Source organism: Oncorhynchus clarkii, chromosome 26, assembly GCF_045791955.1.
Source record: "Oncorhynchus clarkii lewisi isolate Uvic-CL-2024 chromosome 26, UVic_Ocla_1.0, whole genome shotgun sequence".
In the NCBI taxonomy this organism is placed as follows: Eukaryota; Metazoa; Chordata; class Actinopteri; order Salmoniformes; family Salmonidae; genus Oncorhynchus; species Oncorhynchus clarkii.
The window spans coordinates 4,271,687-4,299,517 of record NC_092172.1 but is presented as its reverse complement, the minus strand read 5'-3'; the positions used below and the strand labels follow the sequence as shown (position 1 = coordinate 4,299,517).

Here is a 27,831-nt window from a genome sequence, read left to right as displayed (position 1 = left end):
CTCTCCTGACACTGCATATTATACAGCTAGCCGGGCACCAAGAGGTTAGCAATTATTCATCCACCACCTCCATCACCCTCTTCCTTTTCATCCCTCTATCTCACCCTCCCTCGTTCACAGCCACGAGGGGAGGAAAGTGCCATTTCTACACGCTGCGTTGCTGTGTAAGCAGGGAAGTCAGACAGGCTATGCCCCAAATGCCACCCTATTCCCTATATAGTGCACTACTTTTGACCAGAACCCTATTGGCCCTAGTCAAAATAAGGAATAGTGTTCCAATTGGGATATTGACAAAGTGAGAGCTTCGGGTCTATTATAATGAAGAAGGAGGCAGTTATTTACAGTGGGATGACTCCAAGCCTAGGTCTGGCTGGTGGGCTGTCCTTGCTTCACACACACACACACACACACACGCACACACACAAGAGCACGCACACACACATGCTTGAGTGTCGTGCTGAGAGGAACATCATGTTCAGCCCCTGTTAGTGTCCCACAGGGCCAAGACGGCTGCCATTTAATGACACCACTGTGACCTCTGATCATACCTACCCTGTGTGTGTGTCTGTTGTATGAACTCTGATCATACCTACCTGCCCTTTGGAGAAGGAAGAGAGGGCTTTGATTCAAGGCTTTGTGTGTGTGTGTGTGTGTGTGTGTGTGTGTGTGTGTGTGTGTGTGTGTGTGTGTGTGTGTGTGTGTGTGTGTGTGTGTGTGTATGTGTATGTGTGTGTGTTCATGTTCCCAGACTAAGGTCTCTCAGGTAGAATGTTGGGACATAAAGCATCACACCACATCCCTTATGAGGTCGCTTGTTTGAGGTTAAAGTTCAAAATGCTATTTTTTTGAATGGGTGGTCACTCTCACCTTTAGGGTCATCTTGGCCAGCAACTCCTGAAGGTCCATGATGCCTTGCACCAGGCTCAGGAAATCACTGCATGTCGGACAGGCTCAACAGGAGAAAAGGATGGACAAAGAAAGACAGGAGTGGGAGAGGGGATAATAGAGAAAAGGACAAGAGAAAAGGAATGAGGTAGAGAGGAGGCAAAAGAAGAGAAAAAGAGAAGAGGTACATTTATACAAATTTTACTAAAACATTGTTGCTCAAAATATAAGATGATAACCAAAGCTATAGAAAATGTAGTGATTGAACTCATCTCCTTGCACTTCCTATCTTGCCACGTGGCTCTTTTATTAGAGGATTGTGGGTAATTTTCTTTTTTTGTCTTTTACACAATGTTTTATGCATGTTTGAAGAAAGAAAAGTTGACTTCTATAATAATATTAAGCAGCTTGTTGTCCTGTATCTAATAGAGCTGTATTGGCTTCTCGGGTGCGGCACGAGTACTGGTTCACAAAAGTATCGATGAGGGGAGTGACAGACTATGATTGCATGCCTTATTGATCAGCGACAGAGACAGTAGCATCGCCACAAGTGCACAACACAAGCCCTGCATCTTCAATTGTTTGACAATAAAAAGGAGGGAGGGAGAGAAAGAGAGAGAGGGAGGGAGGTTTGAAAATGTAATTTAAATGACAGAGAAGACAAATGGAAACGGTGTGTGTGTGCGTGCGAGTGCGTGTGTGTGTGTGTGTGTGTGTGTGTGCCTGCGTGTGTAGGTGTGAGATAAAGAGGGAATGAGAAAGAGGGAAATGAGGGAAAGAGAGAACAGAAATGGAGTTCCACTGGCTAATGATGAGAGATTAATAAGAGTGACAGAGACTGGAGTATAGCTAACGAGACATTATAGGATGCCAGCTCCACTTTCTCTCGGGACCTCTTCACCTTTCAGACAAAACGAAGAAGAGGACGGGAACATTTAGGACAAGGAACATGTTGGAATAACCCGTCCTGTGTCCTCAACAACAAGCTAATTATACCGAGCCTGTAATCATAAAGTACCTCTGAGTAGGAGTGCTAATCTAAGATCAGGTCTTCCCTGTCCAAACAATTGTATTCATTACTATCTAAAAAGCTTAACTGATCCTAGAGTAGGACTCTTACTTTTATAAATAGGTGCCCAGAGCTAAGGGTAGTAACAGTTACTATACTTACTGCGATTAAGGTTGGGACATTGTGTGATGTAGCCGTTTGGAGCAAAAATTAATTTGACGTCCTGAATGGTACCCTGTGAGGAAGGTGAGAAAGAAAAAGAAGGGGAGAGAGAGAGAGAGAGAGAGATACAAATATAAAAATTGAAGGGCTGATAGTGACTAATAAGAAACTGCATGGGTCTAACTGGTGGTGACAGTTTTATTTGATTACTTTATTATTTTTATGCCAAGTCATCATCTCATCTCTATAGAGCTGCTGTCTGAGTAAATAAGGCATACTTCAAAGTAAATAAGGTATACTTTTATGACTGCTGAAAACCAACTATCAATAATTTAGATCATGTATTTTCAGGCTCTCGAAAAACTCTTTCAATCCCTCTCGATCGAGCGTTCTCTCTTCTCTGCTCCCAAGAGTTCACAGGCGGTTAGTCCCCATGTCTGCTCCGCACAGAACGGACAAGTTTAAGCGGCTGTGCAATGAATTATGGTCAATGTAGTTAATTACCACATTTTCTGCGCTAAACTATGTAGAATATTGTCCTACTACTCTCTAATACATAAATCAGAATAAGCTTGAACTGTGCTATCTCTACAGAAACTGCACATTGAGGTCACAGAAAAAAAACATAATTAAATGAAATTCAAATAATTGAACCAACTTTGGTCAATTATTTGTTTAAAAAACAAAAAATAGCAGAAATGTTGGTTAATCACTCAGCACTAGTGTATGTATTTGTGTGTGTGTGCAGGGGCGGGCGGCGGTTCGTCTGTGTGTCAGTCACTGTGATGGTCCAATGTGGTCTCAGAGCAGTTCATATTATTCTGTATATAAATCCGAGACACTTCATTTATACTGAACAGAAATATAAACACAAGATGGAACAATTTCAATGATTTTACTGAGTTACAGTTCATAAAAGGAAATCAGTCAATTTAAACAAATGCGTTAGGTCCTGACCTATGCAATTCACATGACTGGGCAGGGGTGCAGCCATGGTTGGCCTGGGAGGGCATAGGCCCACCCACTTGGGAGCCAGGCCCAGCCAAAAATAATGAGTTTTTCCACACAAAAGGGCTTTATTACAGACAGAAATACTCCTGCCCGGGTGGCTTATCTCAGACAATTCCACAGGTGGAGAAGCCAGATGTGGAGGTCCTGGGCTGGTGTGGTTACACGTGGTCTGTGGTTGTGAAGCCGGTTGAACGTACTGCCAAATTCTCTAACACAACGTTGTAGGAGGCTTATGGTAGATAAATTAACATTAAATTATCTTGCAACAGCTCGGGCAGGACATTCCTGCAGTCAGCATGCCAATTGCACGCTCCCTCAAAACTTCTGTGGCATTGTGTTAATTTTAGAGTGACCTTTTATTGTCCCCACCACAAGGTGCACCTATGTAATGGTCATGTTGTTTAATCAGCTTCTTAAAATGCCACACCTGTCAGGTAGATGGATTATCTTGGCAAAAGATAAATGCTCACTAACAGGGATGTAAGCAAATTTGCACAAACAATTTGAGAGAAATAAGCTATATAATAAGCTATTTGTGGATGTCCATCATCCATTTAGTATGATATTTTAAGAATTACAATTCGTATGATATGTTCCAAATTGCAATTGTTTCAATATGTTACAAATTCCAATTTGTACAATATGTTACGAATTTTCAATGATATGCTACGAATTCCAATTTGTTGTGGCTAATGTTAGCCAGGTGGGTATGTGGCTAACGCTAATGTCATATAGCTCTATGGGTTAGGGGTTAAGGTTAGGGTTAAAGTTAGGAGTTAGTTTAAATGGTTAAGGTTAGGATTAGGGGAAGGGTTAGAAAAAATGCTAAGTAGTTGAAAAGTGTCTTAAAAGTAGTAACTAAGTAGTTGCAAAGTTGTTAATTAGTTTAAATTGTCCATGATGAGATTCAAACTCGTAACCTTTGGGTTGCTAGTGTAACAGATTAGCTTGTGTCCCTCTCCTCGCCCCTACCTGGGCTCAAACCAGGGACCCTCTGCACACATCAACAACTGCCTCCCATGAAGCATCGTTACCCATCCCTCCACAAAAGCCACGGCCCTTGCAGAGCAAGGGGAACAACGACTTCAAGGTCTTGAGCGAGTGATGTCACCGATTGAAACGCAATTAGCGTGAACCACCGCTAACTAGTTAGCCATTTCACATCGGTTACACTAGATGTTCACGTTATGCGCTCACCCATCCACCCCGACCAACCACCCTCCCTTTGTTTTGCCTTAAGTAAAATTCCATCTCATGTAAGCATACCATACACATTAACCTCAGGAGGCTGAAGTAATTTGACTTGACACTCAAAACCCAATTGAGAGTATCCTGTCAGGCTGTATCACTGCCTGGTACGGCAACTGCACAGCCCACAACCGCAGGGCTCTCCAGAGGGTGGTATGGTCTGCCCAACACATCGTCGGTGGCAAAATACCTGCCCTCCAGGACACCTACAGCACCCGATGTCACAGGAAGGCAAAAATAATATCAAGAACAACAACCATCCAAGTCACTGCCTGTTCACCACGCTATCATCCAGAGGGGGAGGTTAATAATATTGACATATTTTGCATTTCTCATCTCATAGGTATTCTGTGTTTTGTCCTATTGTACTGTATCTTGGTCTATGCCGCTCTGACATTGCTCATCCAAAAATGTAGAACTTCTTAATTCCCTTCCTTTACTTTAGATTGCGTGTATTGTTCGATATAACTTGATAGACATTATTACTTTCCACACCCTGATCTGTTTCACCTTTCTTTTTGCTTGTCTCCACCCCCTCCAGGTGTCGCCCATCTTCCCCATTATCCCCAGTGTATTTGTACCTGTGTTCTCTGTTTGTCTGTTACCAGTTTATTTTGTTCGTCAAGCCTAGCAGCATTTTTCCCCTTGCACTGGTCTTTTTCTAGTTCCTGTTTTCTAGTTTTCCCAATTATTGACCTCTGCCTGCCCTGACCCCGAGACTGCCTGTCGTTCTGTACCTTATGGACTTGAATCTGGATTACTGACCTCTGCCTGCCTTTGACCTGTCATTTTGCCTGCCACCTGTTCTGGTAGTAAACTTTTGTTACTTCGACGTTGTCTGCATCTGAGTCTTCTCCTGAAACATGGTAGTACAAACGGGCCGTGACTGACCCAGCAGACTCAGACCAGCTCCACAAAGCTGTCTCCCTGCAAGAAGCCACCATACGACAACATGAGGAGTTCCTTCATTGTCTTATGGAGGGACTACATACCCTGACAGAACACCATGACCAGGCGTTTGATACATTGCTGGAGCAATTCCACAGATTCCTCACTTTGCAGAGGGTCACACCCGTTATCTCCCAGCCTACCCCACTGTCCTGAGAACCCCGCTTACCTCATCTGGAGCGCTACGCTGGAGATTCCGGATTCTGATGGGCTTTTCTCCACAAGTGCTCCCTCATTATCGAGTTGCAGCCATCTTCGTTCCCCTCGGACCGCATGAGGAGAGCGTACATCATAACCCTGATGTCCGGGAGGGCGTGGGAACAACAGTCCGCCATCTACCTCAGTCTGGAGGAGTTTGTGGAGGAAGTTCGGAAGGTGTTTGATTCTACTTTGTCTGGGAAAGAGGGTGCTCATAAGCTTCACCACCTATGTAAAGACTCATCTAGTGTGGCGGCCTACACACCTTCCCAAGGTTCCATTCACGTTCCCAGCTGCTGATCGAGCAACACCATTTCACCGCAGCTTGCATCTTTGTACCATCCTGACCAGTCCCGCCAATTCGTGGTGGAGGCCGATGCTTCGGATGTTGGAGTGGGGACTGTTCTTTCCCAGTGTTCTGCCCTGGACCTCAATTTACATTCCAATGCCTTCTTCTTCCATTGCCTCAACACCACGGAGAGGAACTACAATGTGGGGAATCTTGAGCTTCTTGCGGTGAAGATGCCATTGGAGGAGTGGAAGAACTGGCTGGAGGGGGCAGAACATCCGTTCATTGTGTGGACAGACCACAAGAACCTCAAATATCTACACGCCGCCAAGCGTCTCAATTCCAGGCCAGCTAGGTGGGCCCTGCTTTTCACCCGGTTCAACTTCTCCCTCTCCTACCGACCAGGATCCAAGAATGTTAAGACTGTATATACTATAGCCCTGTGGCTACACCCCCGGAAGCAGAGACCATCCTTCCCATCTTGTGCTTGGCGACGGCACTCGGCTGGGGAAAAGGGAGGCAGGTTCATGAGGCACAGCGTTCCAGATAACCGGATGTTTCTTCCTGACGCTGTCTGCTCCTCAGTCCTGGCTCCTCGGTCCTTGCTTGCCATGCGGGCTCCCATTGAACCTTGGCCTTTGTGCAACAATGCTTTTGGTGGCCTACCATGTTTCCTGACATCTCCACGTTTGTCGCTGCATGCACAATCTGTGCGCAGAACAAGACTCCCCAGCAACCTCTGCCTGTTCCTCACTGTCCCTGGTCTCACATATCGCTGGACATTGTCATGGGTCTCTGTCTGATGGCAACACCAGTTTTCCAAAGCAGCCCACTTCATTTCACTCCCCAAATTACCCTCTGCCAAAGAGACGGCACAGCTTACGCTGCAATACTTCTTCAGGATCCATGGACTCCCAGTGGACATGGTCTTCGACCAGGGTCCTCAGTTCTCGTCCCGGATTTTCCCAGATTTTTGTCCGCCGCTGTCGTCGTACCTTCAGGTATCGACAACCGGACCGCCACCGGTATCGTCTCGGGTTGTCCACCCAAGATCTGTCCCACCGGGTTGATTATTGTCCCATTCCCCATCTCCAAGATGCTGTTCGTCTTCTGTTGCCCCGTAACCTCCGTATACATCCCATTTTTCATGTGTCTAGGATCAAACCAATCTCACAGCCATTTGTCTCCTGTTTCTAGGAAACAAATAACATCTGCTAAACACGTGTACAGTTGAAGTCGGAAGTTTACATACACTTAGGCTGGAGTCATTAAAACCCATCTTTCAACCACTCCACAAATTTCTAAATGTCTTAGTTTTAGCAAGTCGGTTAGGACATCTACTATGTGCAAAACACAAGTAATTTTTCCAACAATTGTTTGCAGACAGATCATTTCACTTTATAATCCACTGTATCACAATTCCAGTGGGTCAAAGTATACATACAGTAAGTTGACTGTGCCTTTAAACAGCTTGGAAAATTCCAGAAAATTATGTCATGGCTTTAGAAGCTTCTGATAGGCTAACTGATCATTTGAGTCAATTGGAGGTGTATTTTAAGGCCTACCTTTAAACCCAGTGCGTCTTTGCTTGACATCAAAATCATAAGAAATCAGCCAAGACCTCAGAAAATAATTTGTAGACCTCCACAAATGTCTGGTTCATACTTGGGAGCAATTTCTAAATGCCTGAAGGTACCACGTTCATTTGTACAAACAATAGTACGCAAGTATAAAAACCATGGGATCACGCAGCCGTCATACCGCTCAGCATGGAGACACGTTCTGTCTCTTAGAGATGAACGCACTTTGGTGCGAAACGTGCAAATCAATCCCAGAACAACAGCAAAGGACCGTGTGAAGATGCTGGAGGAAACAGGTACAAAAGTATCCACAGTAAAAAGGAGTCCTATATAGACATAACCTGAAAGGCCGGTCAGCAAGGAAGATGCAACTGCTCCTAAACCGCCATAAAAAAGCCAGATTTTTACGAGGGTTAAATGTCAGGAATTGTGATAAACTGAGTTTAAATGTATTTGGCTAAGGTTTATGTAAACTTCCGACTTCAACTGTATGTGATAAATATAATTTTATTTGAATTTTATTTGTAATATACAATGCATTCATTAACCTGTTGGATCTCTAGGGGCGCTATTTCATTTTTGGATAAAAAACGTTCCCGTTTTAAGCGCGATATTTTGTCACGAAAAGATGCTCGACTATGCATATTATGCATACTATGCATATACACTCTGAAGTTTCAGAATCTGCAAAGATATTGTCTGTAAGTGCCCCAGAACTCATTCTACAGGCGAAACCAAGATGATGCGTCAAGCAGGAAATGAGCAGAATCTCTGAAGCTCTGTTTTCCATTGTCTCCTTATATGGCTGTGATTGCGCAAGGAATGAGCCTACACTTTCTGTCGTTCCCCCAAGGTGTTAGCAGCATTGTGACATATTTGTAGGCATATCATTGGAAGATTGACCATAAGAGACTACATTTTCCAAGTGTCCGCCTGGTGTCCTGCGTGGAATTCGGTGCGCAAACGCCAGCTGCTTGTACTTTTCCATTTGATTGAGGGGAGAAATCATGTTTCCACGAACGATATATCATTGAAGAGATATGTCAAAAACACCTTGAGGATTGATTCTAAACAACGTTTGCCATGTTTTCAGTCGATATTATGGAGTTAATTTGGAAAGAAGTTCGCGTTTTGAGGACTGAATTTTCGTTTTGTTTTTGGTAGCCAAATGTGATGTAGAAAACGGAGCTATTTCGAATTCACAAAGAATCTTTTTTGGAAAAACTGAGCATCTGCTATCTAACTGAGCGTCTCCTCATTGAAAACATCCAAAGTTCTTCAAAGGTAAATGATTTTATTTGAAGGCTTTTATGTTTTTGTTGAAATCTTGCGTGCTGGATGCTAATGCTAATGCTAACGCTAAATGCTACGCTAGCTAGCCACTTTTACACAAATGATTGTTTTCCTATGGTTGAGAAGCATATTTGGAAAATCTGAGATGACAGTGTTGTTTATAAAAGGCTAAGCTTGAGAGATGGCATATTTATTTCATTTCATTTGCGATTTTCATGAATAGTTAACGTTGCGTTATGGTAATGAGCTTAGGTCTGTAAATAGAATCCCGGATCCGGGTTTGGTAGACGCAACAGGTTCATTAAGCTTGAATGAGAGCAACACCTGTGTCACTTTAGAGAAAGACCTCGGCAAGAGGAGAGATGAACAACAGAGTAGATCAAACGTGCCCACGCACACAAACACACTACCGGTCATGCTTTGTTGCTGGCACACACACAGAAACACACCCACATGCCACAGCGAATAATCAGACAACATCAGTGATGAGTGTGGAATGGAAGTGAAAGTGTTTGGCCAGTGATGTGGCTGTCTGTCTCTTGGGAGTTTATGGGAGTCCTGACCATACATTGCCTCTATTGATCAGCAGGTAATACAGCCTGAAGCGAGAGAGGGAAGGGTGGAGGGGAAAGAGGTGGATGTTTGTAAGAGAGAGCAAGAAATAGAGAGAGGGGGGGGGGTGGGGGATGGAGGTTTGTACGGAAGAGAGGGAGAGAAAAGGAGAGCTAAAGGCCACACAGTGCCTCGACAACCAAGACACCTCAGGCAAAGGGGACATTCCCTCGCCAATGCGATGCGTCTATTTCAATTAGCTCTATATTACACACTGCTCAAAAAAATAAAGGGAACACTTAAACAACACAATGTAACTCCAAGTCAATCACACTTCTGTGAAATCAAACTGTCCCCTTAGGAAGCAACACTGATTGACAATAAATGTCACATGCTGTTGTGCAAATGGAATAGACAACAGGTGGAAATTATAGGCAATTAGCAAGACACCCCCAATAAAGGAGTGGTTCTGCAGGTGGTGACCACAGACCACTTCTCAGTTCCTATGCTTTCTGGCTAATGTTTTGTTCACTTTTGAATGCTGGCGGTGCTTTCACTCTAGTGGTATTATGAGACGGAGTCTACAACCCACACAAGTGGCTCAGGTAGTGCAGCTCATCCGGGATGGCACATCAATGCGAGCTGTGGCAAGAAGGTTTGCTGTGTCTGTCTGTGTAGTGTCCAGAGCATGGAGGCGCTACCAGGAGAGAGGCCAATACATCAGGAGATGTGGAGGAGGTCGTAGGAGGGCAACAACCCAGCAACAGGACCGCTACCTCCGCCTTTGTGCAAAGAGGAGCAGGAGGAGCACTGCCAGAGCCCTGCAAAATGACCTCCAGCAGGCCACAAATGTGCATGTGTCTGCTCAAACGGTCAGAAACAGACTCCATGAGGATGGTATGAGGGCCCGACGTCCACAGGTGGGAGATGTGCTTACAGCCCAACACCGTGCAGGACGTTTGGCTTTTGCCAGAGAACACCAAGATTGGCAAATTCGCCACTGGTGCCCTGTGCTCTTCACAGATGAAAGTAGGTTCACACTGAGCACATGTTACAGACGTGACAGTCTGGAGACGCCGTGGAGAACGTTCTGCTGCCTGCAACATCCTCCAGCATGACCGGTTTGGCGGTGGGTCAGTCATGGTGTGGGGTGGCATTTCTTTGGGGGGCCGCACAGCCCTCTATGTGCTCGCCAGAGGTAGCCTGACTGCCATGTAGGTACCGAGATGAGATCCTCAGACCCCTTGTGAGACCATATGCTGGTGCGGTTGGACCTGGGTTCCTCCTATTGCAAGACAACGCTAGACCTCATGTGGCTGGAGTGTGTCAGCAGTTCCTGCAAGAGGAAGGCATTGATGCTATGGACTGGCCCGCCCGTTCCCCAGACGTGAATCCAATTTAGCACATCTGGGACATCATGTCTCGCTCCATCCACCAAGGCCACGTTGCACCACAGACTGTCCAGGAGTTGGCGGATGCTTTAGTTCAGGTCTGGGAGGGGATCCCTCAGGAGACCATCCGCCACCTCACAGGCACGTGGAGGCCACACACACTACTGAGCCTCATTTTGACTTGTTTTAAGGACATTACATCAAAGTTGGATCAGCCTGTAGTGTGGTTTTCCACTTCAATTTTGAGTGTGACTCCAAATCCAGACCTCCATGGGTTGATAAATTTGATTTCCATTGATAATTTGTGTGCGATTTTGTTGTCAGCACATTCAACTATGTAATGAAAAAAGTATTTAATAAGAATATTTCATTCATTCAGATCTAGGATGTGTTATTTTAGTGTTCCCATTATTTTTTGGAGCAGTGTATGTGGAGACTATTAGATCACAATTTCTCTTCGGAGTAATAGTGTAGCCCTACCGTAGACAATATGTGCATCATACAATATGATTGATTCATGTAGAAGTGAATGCAGACCTTCTGGCAAATGATGAATGCAATGTCTCTGTTCGAGTGTGTGTGCATGAGTGCATGTGTGCAAATATGTGTGTCCAGGACAATACAGTGCCACTGACACGGCCTGCAACGAAAACATGCGGTCTCTCCTTCACTGCAGCCGAGGTGAGTAAGACATTTAAACGTGTTAACCCTCGCAAGGCTGCAGGCCCAGATGGCATCCCCAGCCGCGCCCTCAGAGCATGCGCAGACCAGCTGGCCGGTGTGTTTACGGACATATTCAATCAATCCCTATACCAGTCTGCTGTTCCCACATGCTTCAAGAGGGCCACCATTGTTCCTGTTCCCAAGAAAGCTAAGGTAACTGAGCTAAATGACTACCGCCCCGTAGCACTCACATCCGTCATCATGAAGTGCTTTGAGAGACTAGTCAAGGACCATATCACCTCCACCCTACCTGACACCCTAGACCCACTCCAATTTGCTTACCGCCCAAATAGGTCCACAGACGATGCAATCTCAACCACACTGCACACTGCCCTAACCCATCTGGACAAGAGGAATACCTATGTGAGAATGCTGTTCATCGACTACAGCTCGGCATTCAACACCATAGTACCCTCCAAGCTCGTCATCAAGCTCGAGACCCTGGGTCTCGACCCCGCCCTGTGCAACTGGGTACTGGACTTCCTGACGGGCCGCCCCCAGGTGGTGAGGGTAGGCAACAACATCTCCTCCCCGCTGATCCTCAACACTGGGGCCCCACAAGGTTGCGTTCTGAGCCCTCTCCTGTACTCCCTGTTCACCCACGACTGCGTGGCCACGCACGCCTCCAACTCAATCATCAAGTTTGCGGACGACACAACAGTGGTAGGCTTGATTACCAACAACGATGAGACGGCCTACAGGGAGGAGGTGAGGGCCCTCGGAGTGTGGTGTCAGGAAAACAACCTCACACTCAACGTCAACAAAACTAAGGAGATGATTGTGGACTTCAGGAAACAGCAGAGGGAACACCCCCCTATCCACATCGATGGAACAGTAGTGGAGAGGGTAGCAAGTTTTAAGTTCCTCGGCATACACATCACAGACAAACTGAATTGGTCCACTCACACAGACAGCATCGTGAAGAAGGCGCAGCAGCGCCTCTTCAACCTCAGGAGGCTGAAGAAATTCGGCTTGTCACCAAAAGCACTCACAAACTTCTACAGATGCACAATCGAGAGCATCCTGGCGGGCTGTATCACCGCCTGGTATGGCAACTGCACCGCCCTCAACCGTAAGGCTCTCCAGAGGGTAGTGAGGTCTGCACAACGCATCACCGGGGGCAAACTACCTGCCCTCCAGGACACCTACACCACCCGATGTCACAGGAAGGCCATAAAGATCATCAAGGACATCAACCACCCGAGCCACTGCCTGTTCACCCCGCTATCATCCAGAAGGCGAGGTCAGTACAGGTGCATCAAAGCTGGGACCGAGAGACTGAAAAACAGCTTCTATCTCAAGGCCATCAGACTGTTAAACAGCCACCACTAACACTGAGTGGCTGCTGCCAACACACTGACACTGACTCAACTCCAGCCACTTTAATAATGGGAATTGATGGGAAATGATGTAAATATATCACTAGCCACTTTAAACAATGCTACCTTATATAAATGTTACTTACCCTACATTATTCATCTCATATGCATACGTATATACTGTACTCTATATCATCGACGGTATCCTTATGTAATACATGTATCACTAGCCACTTTATACTATACTATGCCACTTTGTTTACATACTCATCTCATTTGTACATACTGTACCCGATACCATCTACTGTATCTTGCCTATGCTGCTCTGTACCATCACTCATTCATATATCCTTATGTACATATTCTTTATCCCCTTACACTGTGTACAAGACAGTAGTTTTGGAATTGTTAGTTAGATTACTTGTTATTACTGCATTGTCGGAACTAGAAGCACAAGCATTTCGCTACACTCGCATTAACATCTGCTAACCATGTGTATGTGACAAATAAAATTTGATTTGATTTGATTTGAACTCGTGGAAATTCCACTCTTGACCACTGGGGGTATAAGGCCCTCTCCCTTCCTTGATTTGGCAAATCTGACCACAACTCCATTTTGCTCCTTTTTGCCTACAAAGTTCAAGAGAGAAATTCCTGTGGTCAGGTCTGTAATGCTGGTCTGACCAATCATTCTCCATGCTCCATGACTGTTTTCATCATGTGGACTGCAATACGTTCCGGGACACCTCTGGGAATAACATCAATGAATACACCAACTCAGTCACTGGTTTCATAAAAAAATGCATAGATGATCTGATACCGATGGTGTCTTCAAAAACTTACCCAGATCAAAAATCTGAACAACCCGACAACAACCCGGATCAACAATCCCAACATTTTGGGAAACTGAAGGAGAGATATGCTGCTTATCATAAGGTTTTGCTTTTCGTTTCTTAGTCAAACTTGTGTTTTTTTTTTCTTTGTGTTCTGGAACATAGCACCGTCTTTCATTTTGGTTCATTGATTTCACCTGTGTTCCTTTCTCACCTGGTCTCATCAGCTCCCTATTTAGTTCAGTTATTTCTGTTTGAGTGGTTGTGAGGTATTGTTTGTTTTTGACTTCCTACCTGTGGTTGACCATTGCCTGCCTGTGACCACAATTCCTGCCTTCTGCGAAGGCGTAATAAACATCTGCCGCGCACTGCGCTTGAAATATTATTGATATATCATTGACTCTTGAACCTCAGGAGACTGAAGAAATTTAGCCTGTCCCCAGGGGCCCTCACAGTGTTATACACACGCACCATTGAGAGCATACTGTTGGGCAGCATCACAGCCTGGTACGGGAACTCCACCACAGCTGACTGCAAGGCTCTACAGAGGGTGGTACGCTCAGCCGAACGCACCATTGGTTGCACACTGCCTGCCCTCCACAGGACACCTACAACACCAGGTCTCACTGGAAGGTCATGAACATCGTCAAGGCCTCCCAAACCTCCTGAGCCATGGCCTGTTCTCCCCGCTTCCATCACTCAGACACAGGCAGTATAGGAGCATCATTACAAAACCTGTCAGACTGGCCAATAACTTCTACCCCCATACCATCAGGTTGCTGAATAGCCAACACTAGGCAGCTAGCTACCTGCTCCCCCTGTCCCCCTTCTGCCTCAGGACTGCCTACCCCCCTGTTTCCCCCCTAATGACATTCCCTCTGGGACACTCTTCCCCACCCCCATGGACATTTACCATGCCCCTACACCACAATGGACATGTATCATTGTCACAGTTGTAAATATGTATATTATTATTGTTTCATTCAGTTCTCTTATTGACCTGCATTGTCACTGTGCCCTGCAATTAAATCTGCAACCCTGTGCAAGAGACTAATAAACTCATCTAATCTTTTTATCTCCTCCTCAACAGTATTTACTCTGCCTCCACCCCAATGGAGATTTATTTATTAATCACTGCCACAGTTGTTATTATGTACATATTGTGGCGTACAGCAGGTCAGCCACCAGGGGGAGACTCGTCAAGGCCTGGTGACAGACGGAGTACACATCACTAGGCGATGGCTACATCTGCAGGACGTGCCAGGTCTCGATGGGCTCTCCAGCCAGGACTAATTGGGGTTGATTGGGAGTTGGTGAGTAATCAAGGACTGATTGCTCACCAGCTGTACAAGTCCCATAAAGCTGCCAGAAGAGCAGCACACAGGGGAGAGAGTGGGGGAAGAAAGGACTCCTGTATAGTTGGAGACGGTTACAGAGGTAACAAGAGTGAGTTCAGTTTTTGATCCCCACAGGACACAGCAAGACCTGGAGCCAAGAACACAGAATCCCGGAGAGGATCTCAAGTGGGAGACCTATTATTTTCTTTTGAACTATTATTTTAATAAACACCTTTGAAACTGAGCTAATCCTACTCTGCCTGTGTCTGATCTGTGTAAGCGCTTTGACCCAAACCCCTGGTCTGCCACAATATATAGTGCTAAACTCAGCTAAAAAAGAAATGTCCCGTTTTCAGGACCCTATCTTTCAAAGATAATTTGTAAAAATCCAAATAACTTCACAGATCCTCATTGTAAAGGGTTTAAAACACTGTTTCCAATGCTTGTTCAATGAACCATAAACAATTTATGAACATGCACCTGTGGAATGGTTGTTAAGACACTGACAGCTTACAGACGGTAGGCAATTAAGGTCACAGTTATGAAAACTTAGGACACTAAAGAGGCCTTTCTACTGACTCTGAAAACACCAAAATAAAGATCCCCAGGGTCCCTGCTCATCTGTGTGAACGTGCCTTAGGCATGCTGCAAGAAGGCATGAGGACTGCAGATGTGACCAGGGAAATAAATTGCAATGTCTGTACTGTGAGACGCCTAAGACAGCGCTACATGGAGACAGGGTGGACAACTGATCGTCCTCACAGTGGCAGACCATGTGTAACAACACCTGCCTAGGATCGGTACATCCGAACATCACACCTGCAGGACAGGTACAGGATGGCAACAGCAACTGCCCGAGTTACACCAGGAACCCACAATCCCTCCATCAGTGCTCTGACTGTCTGCAATAGGCTGAGAGAGGCTGGACTGAGGGCTTGTAGGCCTGATGTAAGGCAGGTCCTCACCAGACATCACTGGCAACAATGTTGCCTATGGGCACAAACCCACCGTCGCTGGACCAGACAGGACTGGCAAAAAGTGCTCTCCACTGACAAGATGCGGTTTTGTCTCACCAGGGGTGATGGTCGGATTCGCGTTTATCGCCGAAGGAATGAGCGTTACACCAAGGCCTGTACTCTGGAGCGGGATCGATTTGGAGGTGGAGGGACTGTCATGGTCTGGGGCGGTGTGTAACAGCATCATCAGACTGTGCTTGTTGCCATTGCAGACAATCTCAACGCTGTGCATTACAGGGAAGACATCCTTCTCCCTCATGTGGTACCCATCCTACATGCTCATCCTGGAATGACCCTACAGCATGGCAATGCCACCAGCCATACTGCTTGTTCTGTGTGGGATATCCTGCAAGACAGGAATGTTCTGCCATGGCCAGCGTAGATCTCAATCCCATTGAGCACGTCTGGAACCTGTTGGATCGGAGGGTGAGGGCTAGGGCCTCACAGAAATGTCCAGGAACTTGCAGGTGCCTTGGTGGAAGATTTGGGTAATATCTCAAAGCAATAACTGGGAAATCTGGTGCAGTCCATGATGAGGAGATGCACTGCAGTACTTAATGCAGCTGGTGGCCACACTGTTACTGTTACTTTTGATTTTGACCCCCCCCCCCCCCCCCCTTTGTTCAGGGACACATTATTCAATTTCTGTTAGTCACATGTCTGTGGAACTTGTTCAGTTTATGTCTCGGTTGTTGAATCTTGTTATGTTAATACAGCATACTTTACACGTTAAGTTTGCTGAAAATAAACGCAGTTGACAGTGAGAGGACGTTTCTTTTTTTGCATAGTTTATTGCTATTTTAGTTGTTTTTTGTTACCATTTTCATTATTTCACTTTGTCCAGAATGTTGGAGCTCGAAGCGTAAGTCTCTCGCCCTCTCTCAGCTAGTGACAATGGTGTGGAGAAGCATAGCCTCTGGATGCATGTCCCTAATGGAATTCTATTCCCTACGTAGTGCACTATGCAGGGAATAGGATGCCACTTGGGATGCAGCATGTTTATTTAAAGTCATTATCTCACCCTCACGAGCCACTCTACTCCCCTTGATGGAAGAAACTACCACTAGTCTATTCACCTGGTATCTTCTTTCTCTATCACACCCGTTCTGTATTTATTCACCTTGAACTCTCTCAATTTCTCTTGTTCTCCCAATTTTTATCTCTTGCTCACTTAATTTCTCTCGCACCCTCTACCTCTCACTAAAATATCCTCTCTCTTTGTATATCTTTCTAGCCTCTCTCAATTAGTATCTTGCTCTCTCTACATTTCTTACCATATCTCCTGCTGGAGGAGACTATAGCGTCTGTTTTTCCCATTTTCTATCCGAGGAAGCAGAGGAGAGGAGAGAATGGCAGCAGAGAAGAAAATGTAGAGAATTGCAGCACAGGAGAGGGGAGAATTGAGAGAATGGCAGAGGAAAACAACTACAGAAGGGGGCAGAAGAACAACTGGAGAAGTGTCACAGCTCCCCAGGCTACCTGAGGCTTCAGTTACCCTTAACAACCACAACAATAACAGCCTCGCTTCATCTCCCAGATAAACATTTGGACTGTTTTTAATAAGCATTTAATTCAGGGATGGACAGGGACTAGACATCGTTCTGGGCACTTCTTAACACAATGGCAAATTTTCTATTTCTTGAGGCCCCCATTATCAGTCAAATAATGATAATTCTGTGGTCAAACCACAATTTAGACAGTCTCAATGGGCTAAAAATCAGCCAATCTGGCATTTTCCAGAACTGCCTTATGGCTATGGTTTAGATACAGTATCTGATCATATAGAGAACTACTCCAAGATAACATTATTGTAACCCTCTCTATACTGCAAATGCTGACAAGTTTTTTAACATAAATCTGTTTTGTACACTGCAAAATGTAGACATTGTAGAAATCTTTGTTCTTACTTTTTTAAAGTAAATCCAACTATTTGATTTTAGAGACAACGTGGGTAATGGATTAAGACTGCATAATTTGGCCTTTATGCTTTAAAAAAAGCATAAGCTGTGAATAAGTGGTTGTAAAAAATAAATACAGTACCAGTCAAAAGTTTGGACACACCCACTCATTCAAGGGTTTTTCTTTATGTTTTACTATTTTCTACATTGTAGAATACTAGTGAAGACATCAAAACTATGAAATAACACATGTGGAATCATGTAGTAACCAAAAAAGTGTTAAACAAATACAATATATATTTCATAATTTGATTCTTTAAAGTAGCCACCCTTTGCCTTGAAGACAGCTTTGCACACTCTTGGCATTCTCTCAACCAGCTTCATGAGGAATGCTTTTCCAACAGTCTTGAAGGAGTTCCCACATATAGCACTTGTTGGCTGCTTTTCCTTCACTCTGCGGTCCAACTCATCCCAAACCATCTCAATTAGGTTGAGGTCAGGTGATTGTGGAGGCCAGGTCATCTGATGCAGCAATCCATCACTCTCCTTCTTGGTCAAATAGCCCTTACACAGCCTGGAGGTGTGTTGGGTCCTATTGAAAGACAAATTATAGTCCCGTTAAGGGCAAAAGAGATGGGATGGCGTATCTCTGCAGAATGCTGTGGTAGCCATGCTGGTTAAGTTGGCCTTGAATTCTAAATAAATCACTGAAGTGTCACCAGCAAAGCACTCCCACACCATCACACCTCCTACTCCATGCTTCACGGTGGGAATCACACAGAGATCATCCATTTACCTACTCTGCGTCTCACAAAGCGGTTGGAACCACACATTTCAAATTTGTAATCATCAGACCAAAGGACAGAATTCCACGGGTCTATTGTCCATTGCTCATGTTTCTTGGCCCAAGCAACTCTTTTCTTATTGGTGTCCTTTAGTAGTGGTTTCTTTTCAGCAGTTTGACCATGAGGGCCTGATTCACACAGTCTCCTCTAAACAGTTGATGTTGAGATGTGTCTGTTACTCTGAAGCATTTGTTTGGGCTGCAATTTCTGAGGCTGGTAACTCTAATGAACTTAACCTCTGTAGCAGAGGTAAGTCTGGGTCTTTCATTCCTGTGGTGGTCATCATGAGAGGTAGTTTCATCATAGCGCTTGATGGTTTTTGCAACTGCACTTGAAGAAATGTTCCTGATTGACTGATCTTCATGCCTTAAAGTAATGATCTACTGTCATTTCTCTTTGAGCTATTCTTGTCATAATATGGAAATAGAGCATTTCTTCTGTATACCCCCCTACCATGTCATAACACAACTGGCTCAAATGCATTTAAAAGGAAAGAAATTCCACAAATTAACTTTTAACAATGCACACTTGTTAATACAGTGATTCCAGGTGACCACCTCATGAAACTGGTTGAGAGAAAGCCAAGAGTGTGCAAAGCTGTCATCAAGGCAAAGGGTGACTACTTTGAAGAATCTCAAATATAAAATCATTTGTTTAACACTTTTTTGGTTACTACATGATTCCATGTGTTATTTCATAGTTTTGATATCTTCACTATTAATCTGCAATGTAGAAAATAGTAAAAAAAATAAAGAAAAACCCTTGAATGAGTAGGTGTGATTGAATTTTCTGCACATTTCCTGCACCAAATCAATCCTGAACACAGCAAAACAAATCCCCTCCTCCCTCATCCACAGTCACACCTAGAATGATTCTAGTTTTCTAGGCCATCTGTCTCAGCTCTTTCTTCCCATCAACTCTAACTTAAACGCTGCTGCACCTTAGACTGGAGCTAGACAGCTGCCGCTTCAACTGCCTGAATATATTTTTCCAAGATGATATAGAGCAGTCTTTAAACACATATTTTTTCTTCCTTAGAGAAAGAGAAGAGGAGTTCTTGATGCTTTGCCTGGGCCCAGAAATTATCATACAGGTGGAGAGAGCATACTACACGTTATGGGTACTACAGATGCTGTGGATAATAGAAGATGACACGGGCTGTGTCCAAAATGAATGCAGGCACTGAGGCTGTGTGTGGCCTGGGAGGCATGGGATAATCTATTCAGGATCTACCCTCTATTGCTGATCAATACATGAGATGAAATGAAGATAGAAAAGAGGTCATCGACTGCTCAGCGGGCGGGTGTAAGATGTAGGAATATCGGTCTGTTGATCTCTCTCCACCTCTCTACGCCTCCCTATTTTTCTCTTTCTGTCCCCACTCCCCTTCTTCTTTCTCCCTACCACTCTCTCAGTAATAAATCTATGTTGAGGTTTCAGTATGTAGAGTCTTACCACATCATGGTGTTGTTACTGATGGTGATAAATAGAGCCCAACAGTGGAGGTGTCATGATACCCCTAAAACTTAGTGGTCAAACTTAGCGGCCGTTTTTCCACCTTTAATCTTTCCATTAAGGGCTGCGTTTCGTGTAAACTTACCTTGGTGTGAAGTTTTGATAACCATGTAAATCTCTCTTGGACAAAGTGATTTTTATCAATATATTTTACTATTTCTACTCTCAAATTCAAAAATGCTAATTAGCATCAAAGTAGACATCATGCAAAACTACAAATCCTCACAAGCTCCTGCATGTCATCTCTAGCTGATACCTTTGCTAACAGGTATTGTGTCAATTAAAAATCTGCACAAGACAGTTCACATAATTGTCCATTTAAATAAATATTGCTCTTTTATTCATTACTACATTTAGCTAACATTCGAAAGTTAATCTAGAGATTCTTACCTTTACCTAGATTTGGCAGTCTCGTCTAGATCATCATGGCATTTGTAGTTGTTTATGGTAGCCACATTAGAAGCTAATTATCAGGTCATTTTGGGGGAGTACATACGTGTGAATATATTGATAAAAGTTTACCTTGTGCTAGAGAGACTTACACAGATATCAAAGTTTCACGCCAGGGTAAGCCTACACACAACACAGCCCCAAAATCATTGTTTCTAAAATCCCTTATGAGATGATTTCTCTGTTTGACCTCTAGGCTTTATGGGTATTATGACTCATAGTGTGGTACTCTATTGTGTACAAACACTTTAACCTTGACAGGGATGTTTTACGAGTATAGATGTGTAGAGCAGTTTTACCTGATAATCACTAGATGACCATGCTACAAAGGACACATTTGGCTAGTGAGCAAGTACTATTTGTTCTTAATTCTGGGTAAGTCTAGTAAAATCATATTTTCAGAGAGAAAGCATGGTACTGCCGTCCATAGAATGACAAGATAGTGAAGACTGTGTTACCTTGAAGAAGTCATGCATGCTTATTATATGGTTACAGTGATTGTGTATATGGTGGTGAAAGGTTTGTTTTACCTTGAAGAAGCCGTGCTTGTGGCTATGCTGACCCAGCCACACTCCACTGCCCAGGGTCAGATCCATCTGAGGTGGATCTATCACTCGCTCGTAAATCCTGCCAGCAACAAACAATCAACAGATAGAATGTCAGATTCTGAAATCTCACACACACACACACACACACACACACACTTCAATGCTGAGGAGGGAATGTGTCTTGCAGGTTCCTGCTCGAATGCTTTTTTATGGATATTTTTGTGTTAATAATGACTTTGTTTACTCAGAATGTTTGCAATAATTACGCCAATGATGAAGAGGAAGGAAAGGGGGACTCCAAGCTAGGCTGAAAAGACGGGCTACACGGCATCCTCTTCCTTGTGTCCTGATGGCTAATGTCCAATCACTGGAAAATAAACTTTGAGAACTGAGAGAAAGGCTTCAATCGCAGAGGTCTATCAAGGCAATTGCAGCCTTGCTCTGAGATCAAAGTGTATTTTACTGTGTGTTTTTCTTACAGAGACATGGCTTACGGATGAAACACTCAACTCTGCTATTCAACCAGACAGCTTTTACATTTTTGGTATGGAAGAAAGGAGGTCTCTGGTCAGAATAGGGGGAGGGGTATGTTTCCTCATCAACAAATCCTGGTGTATCGTAGTTGAAAACATCTCGAGCTCCTGTTCATGCGACCTGTACGCAACAGTGGCTCAGCAACCTGGAGAGCGATGACCAGAGAGAGGGATGAAATGGCAAGATTTAGAGAATCTGTCGACAACAACCATAATAGTGGTGAAACTATCAAATGGAGGGGATAAGTGACGTTTCCCTGCTAGAACATCTCGGGGAGATTTGGTTTGGTCACATATTGAACAGGTGTTGGCATAGCGGGTGACATCCTGCGCCAAGGTGGAACCCTAGTACTTATCGGAGATTGATTGAATTGTGCGGGGGATACCTTGGTGTCCAGCGGTGAGGGACGTGTGTGCCCAGGTCAACAGCCAATCTCTTACCCGCTTGGGGATGTAGATGCGTTCAGGAGGGCAGGTAGCAGAAGTGGAACCTGCCGGATGTACAGATCTATGTTCCAAAACACGGGGCCAACGATACAGAAGGACAACATGATGGGTTGGAGGGCTCTACCGGACTCTCAATAGATGTGGAATCACAGGGTATGGGAAAGCAGGTCTTTCGGCATCCTGGTGCCCAGGCAGTGATTTTCATCCTTGACCAGGACTTGTGGTTATGACGTTGGAGCCAAGGGAGGCCAAGAATGACTTTTTGTACGGGTGTGGTGTTGATGAGGAAGGGAAGGCTTTCCTGGTGCATGGGTCCCACGGTTGAAGGTGAGTGGTGCTGTGATGTGCATGATTATGCCGGATCCCAATGGTCGATTATCCAGGGCTTGGACGGTAAAAAGGAGAGGAGAGCGGGTACAAAGTACAAACCTCTCGGTGGTGGGGATTCCCGTCTGATGGGCAAAATAGAGGGAGCACTGGAGTAGGAAGCGACGGCATTTCGATGGGGTCCCATCATAGTTGTTCGGGAGGAACAATCGTGAATCGCCTCCCTGGGCAGACTGCTGGGTAGGCTTTTGGGACTGCTGAAATGGCTGAAAGACGGATCGAGACGGTGGAGGAGGCGGAGGACGTCTTCTGTAGTGGCACACAGTTGAACCAGCTGACCGTGGTGTTGGCGGAGTAGGAATCCCTGTTCACCAACAGTCAGAGACTTTTTCTTCTGAAAATTCCATAATTACTGAGGCAGTATTCTATGAAGTATATGCAGTGAGTCAGAAGGCAGGTGCAGAAATAGATTTTTTAATAATAAGACAAATCAGATGAACAAAACAGGCGTAGCCTCACACGTGGTTAGCAGATGTTATTGCAATTGTAGCGAAATGCTTGTGCTTCTAGATCCGACAGTGCAGCAATATCTAACATGTAATCTAACAATTCCACACCTACCTAATACACACAAATCTAAGTAAAGGAATGGAATAATAATATTTACATATACATATATGGATGAGCAATGGCAGAGAGGCATAGGCAAGATGCAATAGATGGATGAAATACAGTATATACGTACATATGAATTGAGTAAGGCAAGATATGTAAACATTATTAAAGTGGCATTATTAATGTGACAAGTGATCCATTTTTTTGAAGTGGCCAATGATTTCAAGTCTGTATGTAGACAGCAGCCTCAATGTGTTAGTGATGGCTTTTTAACAGTCTGATGGCCTTCAGATAAAAGCTGTTTTTCAATCTCTGTCCCAGCTTTGATGCATCTGTACTGACCTCTCCTTCTGGATGGTAGCGGGGTGAACAGGCAGTGCCTCAGGTGGTTGTTGTCCTTGATGATCTTTTTTGCCTTCCGGTGACATAGGGTCCTGTAGGTGTCATGGAGGGCAGGTAGTTTGCCCCCGGAGATGCATTGTGCAAACCGCACCACCCTCTGGAAAGCCTTGCAGTTGTGGGCGGTGCAGTTGCCGTACCAGGCGGTGATACAGCCCGACAGGATGCTCTCAATTGTGCATTTGTAAAAGTTTGTGAAGGTTTTAGGTGACAAGCCACGCTTCTTCAGCCTCCTGAGGGTGGATCATTTCAGTTTGTCCATGATTTGTAGGCCAAATAACTTAAAACCTTCCAACTTCTCCAATGCTGTCTCGTCGATTTGGATAGGGGGGTGCTCCTTCTACTGTTTCCTGAAGTCCACGATCATCTCCTTTGTTTTATTGATGTTGAGTGTTTACCCGACACCACACTCCGAGTGCCCTCATGTCCTCCCTGTAAGCTGTCTTGTTGTTGTTGGTAATCAAGCCTACTACTGTTGTGTCATCTGCAAACTTGATGATTGAGTTGGAGGCGTTCATGGCCATGCAGTCATGGGTGAACAGGGAGTACAGGAGAGGGCTCAGAACGCACCCTTGCGGGGCCCCAGTGTTGAGGATCAGCGGGGTGGAAATGTTTCTTCCCATCAGGAAGCACAGGACCCAATTGCACAGGGCAGGGTTGAGATTCAGGGCCTCAAGCTTCATCGTCTGCTGATGGAAATGGTATGTGTTATGTCTTTACACCCCCTTCTATAATGTGGCTACAGAGTTGCCTGTCTAACAGAACACAGGGGGTGTTTTTTAATTGAAGCCTCTCTTTGTGCGTCGAGCCAACAGGAATAAACATCTCTCCGGGAAGAAGAAGGGGTATGTTTCATGATTAACGACTCAAGGTGTAATTGTAACAACATACAGGAACTCAAGTCCTTTGGTTCACCTGACCTAGAATTCCTCACAATCAAATGTCGACCATATTATCTCCCAAGGGAATCCTCCTCGGTTATTGTCACAGCCATTTATATACACCCTCAAGCCGATACCATGACAGTCCTCAAGGACTTTTTGCAAACTGGAAAACATATATCCTAAAGCTGCATTTACTGTAGCTGGGGATTTTAACAAAGAAAATTTGAGACCAAGGCTACCTAAATTCTATCAGCATATTGACTGCAGCACTCGTAAAGGAAAAAACTGGATCACTGCCACTCTACCTTCCATGATGCGTACAAGGCCCTCCCCCGCCCTCCTTCTTCGTCAAATCTGACCACGACACCATTTTGCTCCTCCATTCCTATAGGTAGACACTGAAACAGGATGTACCCATGCTAAAGACTATTCAATGCTGGTCTGACCAATCGGAATCCATGCTTCAAGATTGTTTTGATCACACGGACTGGGAAAGAGAATAATATCGACGAAAACACTGATTCCGGCGACGACAGAGATGGCCGCCTCGCTTCGCGTTCCTAGGAAACTATGCAGAATTTAGTTTTTTTACGTGTTATTTCTTACATTGGTACCCCAGGTAATCTTAGGTTTCATTACATACAGTCGGGATGAACTGCTGAATATAAGAGCAACATCAACTCACCATCAGTTCGACCAGGAATATGACTTTCCCGACGCAGATCCTGTGTTCTGCCTTCCACCCAGGATAACGGAATGGATCCCAGCCTGCGACCCAAAAAAACTACGTCGTAAAAGAGGGAAACTAAGCAGTCTTCTGGTCAGGCTCCAGAGACGGGCACATCGCGTACCACTCCCTAGCATACTAATCGCCAATGTCCAGTCTCTTGACAACAAGGTTGATGAAATCCGAGCAAGGGTAGCATTCAAGAGGGACATCAGAGACTGTAACGTTCTTTGCTTCACGGAAACATGGCTCACTCGAGAGAAGCTAACGGAATCCGTGCAGCCAGCTGGTTTCACACCACATCTTTCTGGTAAGAAGAGGGGCAGGGGTATGCCTTATGATTGACGAGACGTGGTGTGATCACAACAACATACAGGAACTCAAGTCCTTCTGTTCACCTGATTTAGAATTCCTCACAATCAAATGTCGACCGCATTATCTACCAAGGGAATTCTCTTGGATTATATTATATATTCTCTTCGATTATAATCACAGAAGTATATATTCCCCCCCCAAGCAAACACATCGATGGCCCTGAACAAACTTTATTTGACTCTTTGCAAACTGGAAACCACATATCCTGAGGCTGCATTCATTGTAGCTGGGGATTTTAACAAGGCTAATCTGGAAACAAGACTCCCTAAATTTTATCAGCACATCGTTCGCGCAACCAGGGCTGGTAAAACCTTGAATCATTGCTATTCTAACTTCTGCGATGCATATAAGGCCCTTCCCTGCCCTCCTTTCGGAAAAGCTGACCACGACTCCATTTTGTTGCTCCCTAACTACAGACAGAAACTAAAACAAGAAGCTCCCGCGCTCAGGTCTGTTCAACGCTGGTCCGACCAATCTGATTCCATGCTTCAAGACTGCTTCGGTCACGTGGACTGGGATATGTTTCGCATTGCGTCAAACAACAACATTGTCAAACAACAACATTGACGAATACGCTGATTTGGTGAGCGAGTTCATTATAAAGTGCATTGATGATGTTGTTCCCATAGCAACGATTAAAACATTCCCAAACCAGAAACCGTGGATTGATGGCAGCATTCTCGTGAAACTGAAAGCGCAAACTACTGCTTTTAACCAGGGAAAGGTGACCGGAAACATGACCCAATACAAACAGTGTAGCTATTCCCTCCGCAAGGCAATCAAACAAGCTAAGCGTCAGTATAGAGACAAAGTAGAATCTCAATTCAACGGCTCAGACACAAGAGGTATGTGGCAGGGTCTACAGTCAATCACGGATTACAAAAAGAAAACCAGCCCCGTCTCGGACCAGGATGTCTTGCTCCCAGGCAGAGTAAATAACTTTTTTGCCCGCTTTGAGGACAATACAGTGCCACTGACAGGGCCCCTCAACCAAAACCTGCGGACTCTCCTTCACCGCAGCCGACGTGAGTAAAACATTTAAACTTGTTAACCCTCGCAAGGCTGCAGGCCCAGACGGCATCCCCAGCCGCCCCCTCAGAGCATGCGCAGACCAGCTGGCTGGTGTGTTTACGGACATATTATCAATCCTCATTCCAGTCTGCTGTTCCCACATGCTTCAAGAGGGCCACCATTGTTCCTGTTCCCAAGAAAGCTAAGGTAAATGAGCTAAACGACTACCACCCCGTAGCACTCACTTCCGTCATCGTGAAGTTCTTTGAGATACTAGTCAAGGACCATATCACCTCCACCCTACCTGACACCCTAGACCCACTCCAATTTGCTTTACCGCCCAAATAGGTCCACAGACGATGCAATCTCAACCACACTGCACACTGCCCTAACCCATCTGGACAAGAGGAATACCTATGTGAGAATGCTGTTCATTGACTACAGCTCGGCATTTAACACCATAGTGCCCTCCAAGCTCGTCATCAAGCTCGAGACCCTGGGTCTCGACCCCGCCCTGTGCAACTGGGTACTGGACATCCTGACGGGCCGCCCCCAGGTGGTGAGGGTAGGCAACAACATTTCCACCCCGCTGATCCTCAACACTGGGGCCCCACAAGGGTGCGTTCTGAGCCCTCTCCTGTACTCCCTGTTCACCCACGAATTTGTGGCCATGCACGCCTCCAACTCAATCATCAAGTTTGTGGACGACACTACAGTGGTAGGCTTGATTACCAACAATGACGAGATGGCCTACAGGGAGGAGGTGAGGGCCCTCTGAGTATGGTGTCAGGAAAATAACCTCACACAACGTCAACAAAACAAAGGAGATGATTGTGGACTTCAGGAAACAGCAGAGGGAGCACCCCCCTATCCACATCGATGGGACAGTAGTGGAGAGGGTAGTTCGTTTTAAGTTCCTCGGCATACACATCACGGACAAACTGAATTGGTCCACCCACACAGACAGCGTCGTGAAGAAGGCGCAGCAGTGCCTCTTCAACCTCAGGAGGCTGAAGAAAATCGGCTTGTCACCAAAAGCACTCACAAATTTCTACAGATGCACAATCGAGAGCATCCTGTCGGGCTGTTTCACCGCCTGGTACGGCAACTGCTCCACCCACAACCGTAAGGCTCTCCAGAGGGTAGTGAGGTCTGCACAACGCATCACCAGGGGCAAACTACCTGCCCTCCAGGACACCTACACCACCCGATGTCACAGGAAGGCCATAAAGATCATCAAGGACAACAACCACCCGAGCCACTGCCTGTTCACCCCACTATCATCCAGAAGGCGAGGTCAGTACAAGTGCATCAAAGCAGGGACCGAGAGACTGAAAAACAGCATCTATCTTATGGCCATCAGACTGTTAAACAGCCACCACTAACATTGAGTGGCTGCTGCCAACACACTGACTCAACCCCGGCCACTTTAATGATGGAAATTGATGTAAAAATATATCACT

The 27,831-nt window shown here is 45.2% G+C and overlaps 1 protein-coding gene across 1 annotated transcript in view; it reads right to left on the bottom strand.

Moving 5' to 3' along the window:
- Positions 1 to 27,831, bottom strand: part of LOC139384527 (protein kinase C-binding protein NELL1-like) — a 366,687-nt gene that overhangs the window by 203,748 nt on the left and 135,108 nt on the right. Inside the window, exons 5-7 of the mRNA XM_071129356.1 lie at positions 21,033 to 21,129; positions 2,057 to 2,129; positions 868 to 950 (exon numbers count right to left, since the gene is read on the bottom strand). Coding sequence (XP_070985457.1) covers positions 868 to 950; positions 2,057 to 2,129; positions 21,033 to 21,129 — 253 coding nt within the window. The remainder of the gene's footprint in view (positions 1 to 867; positions 951 to 2,056; positions 2,130 to 21,032; positions 21,130 to 27,831) is intronic.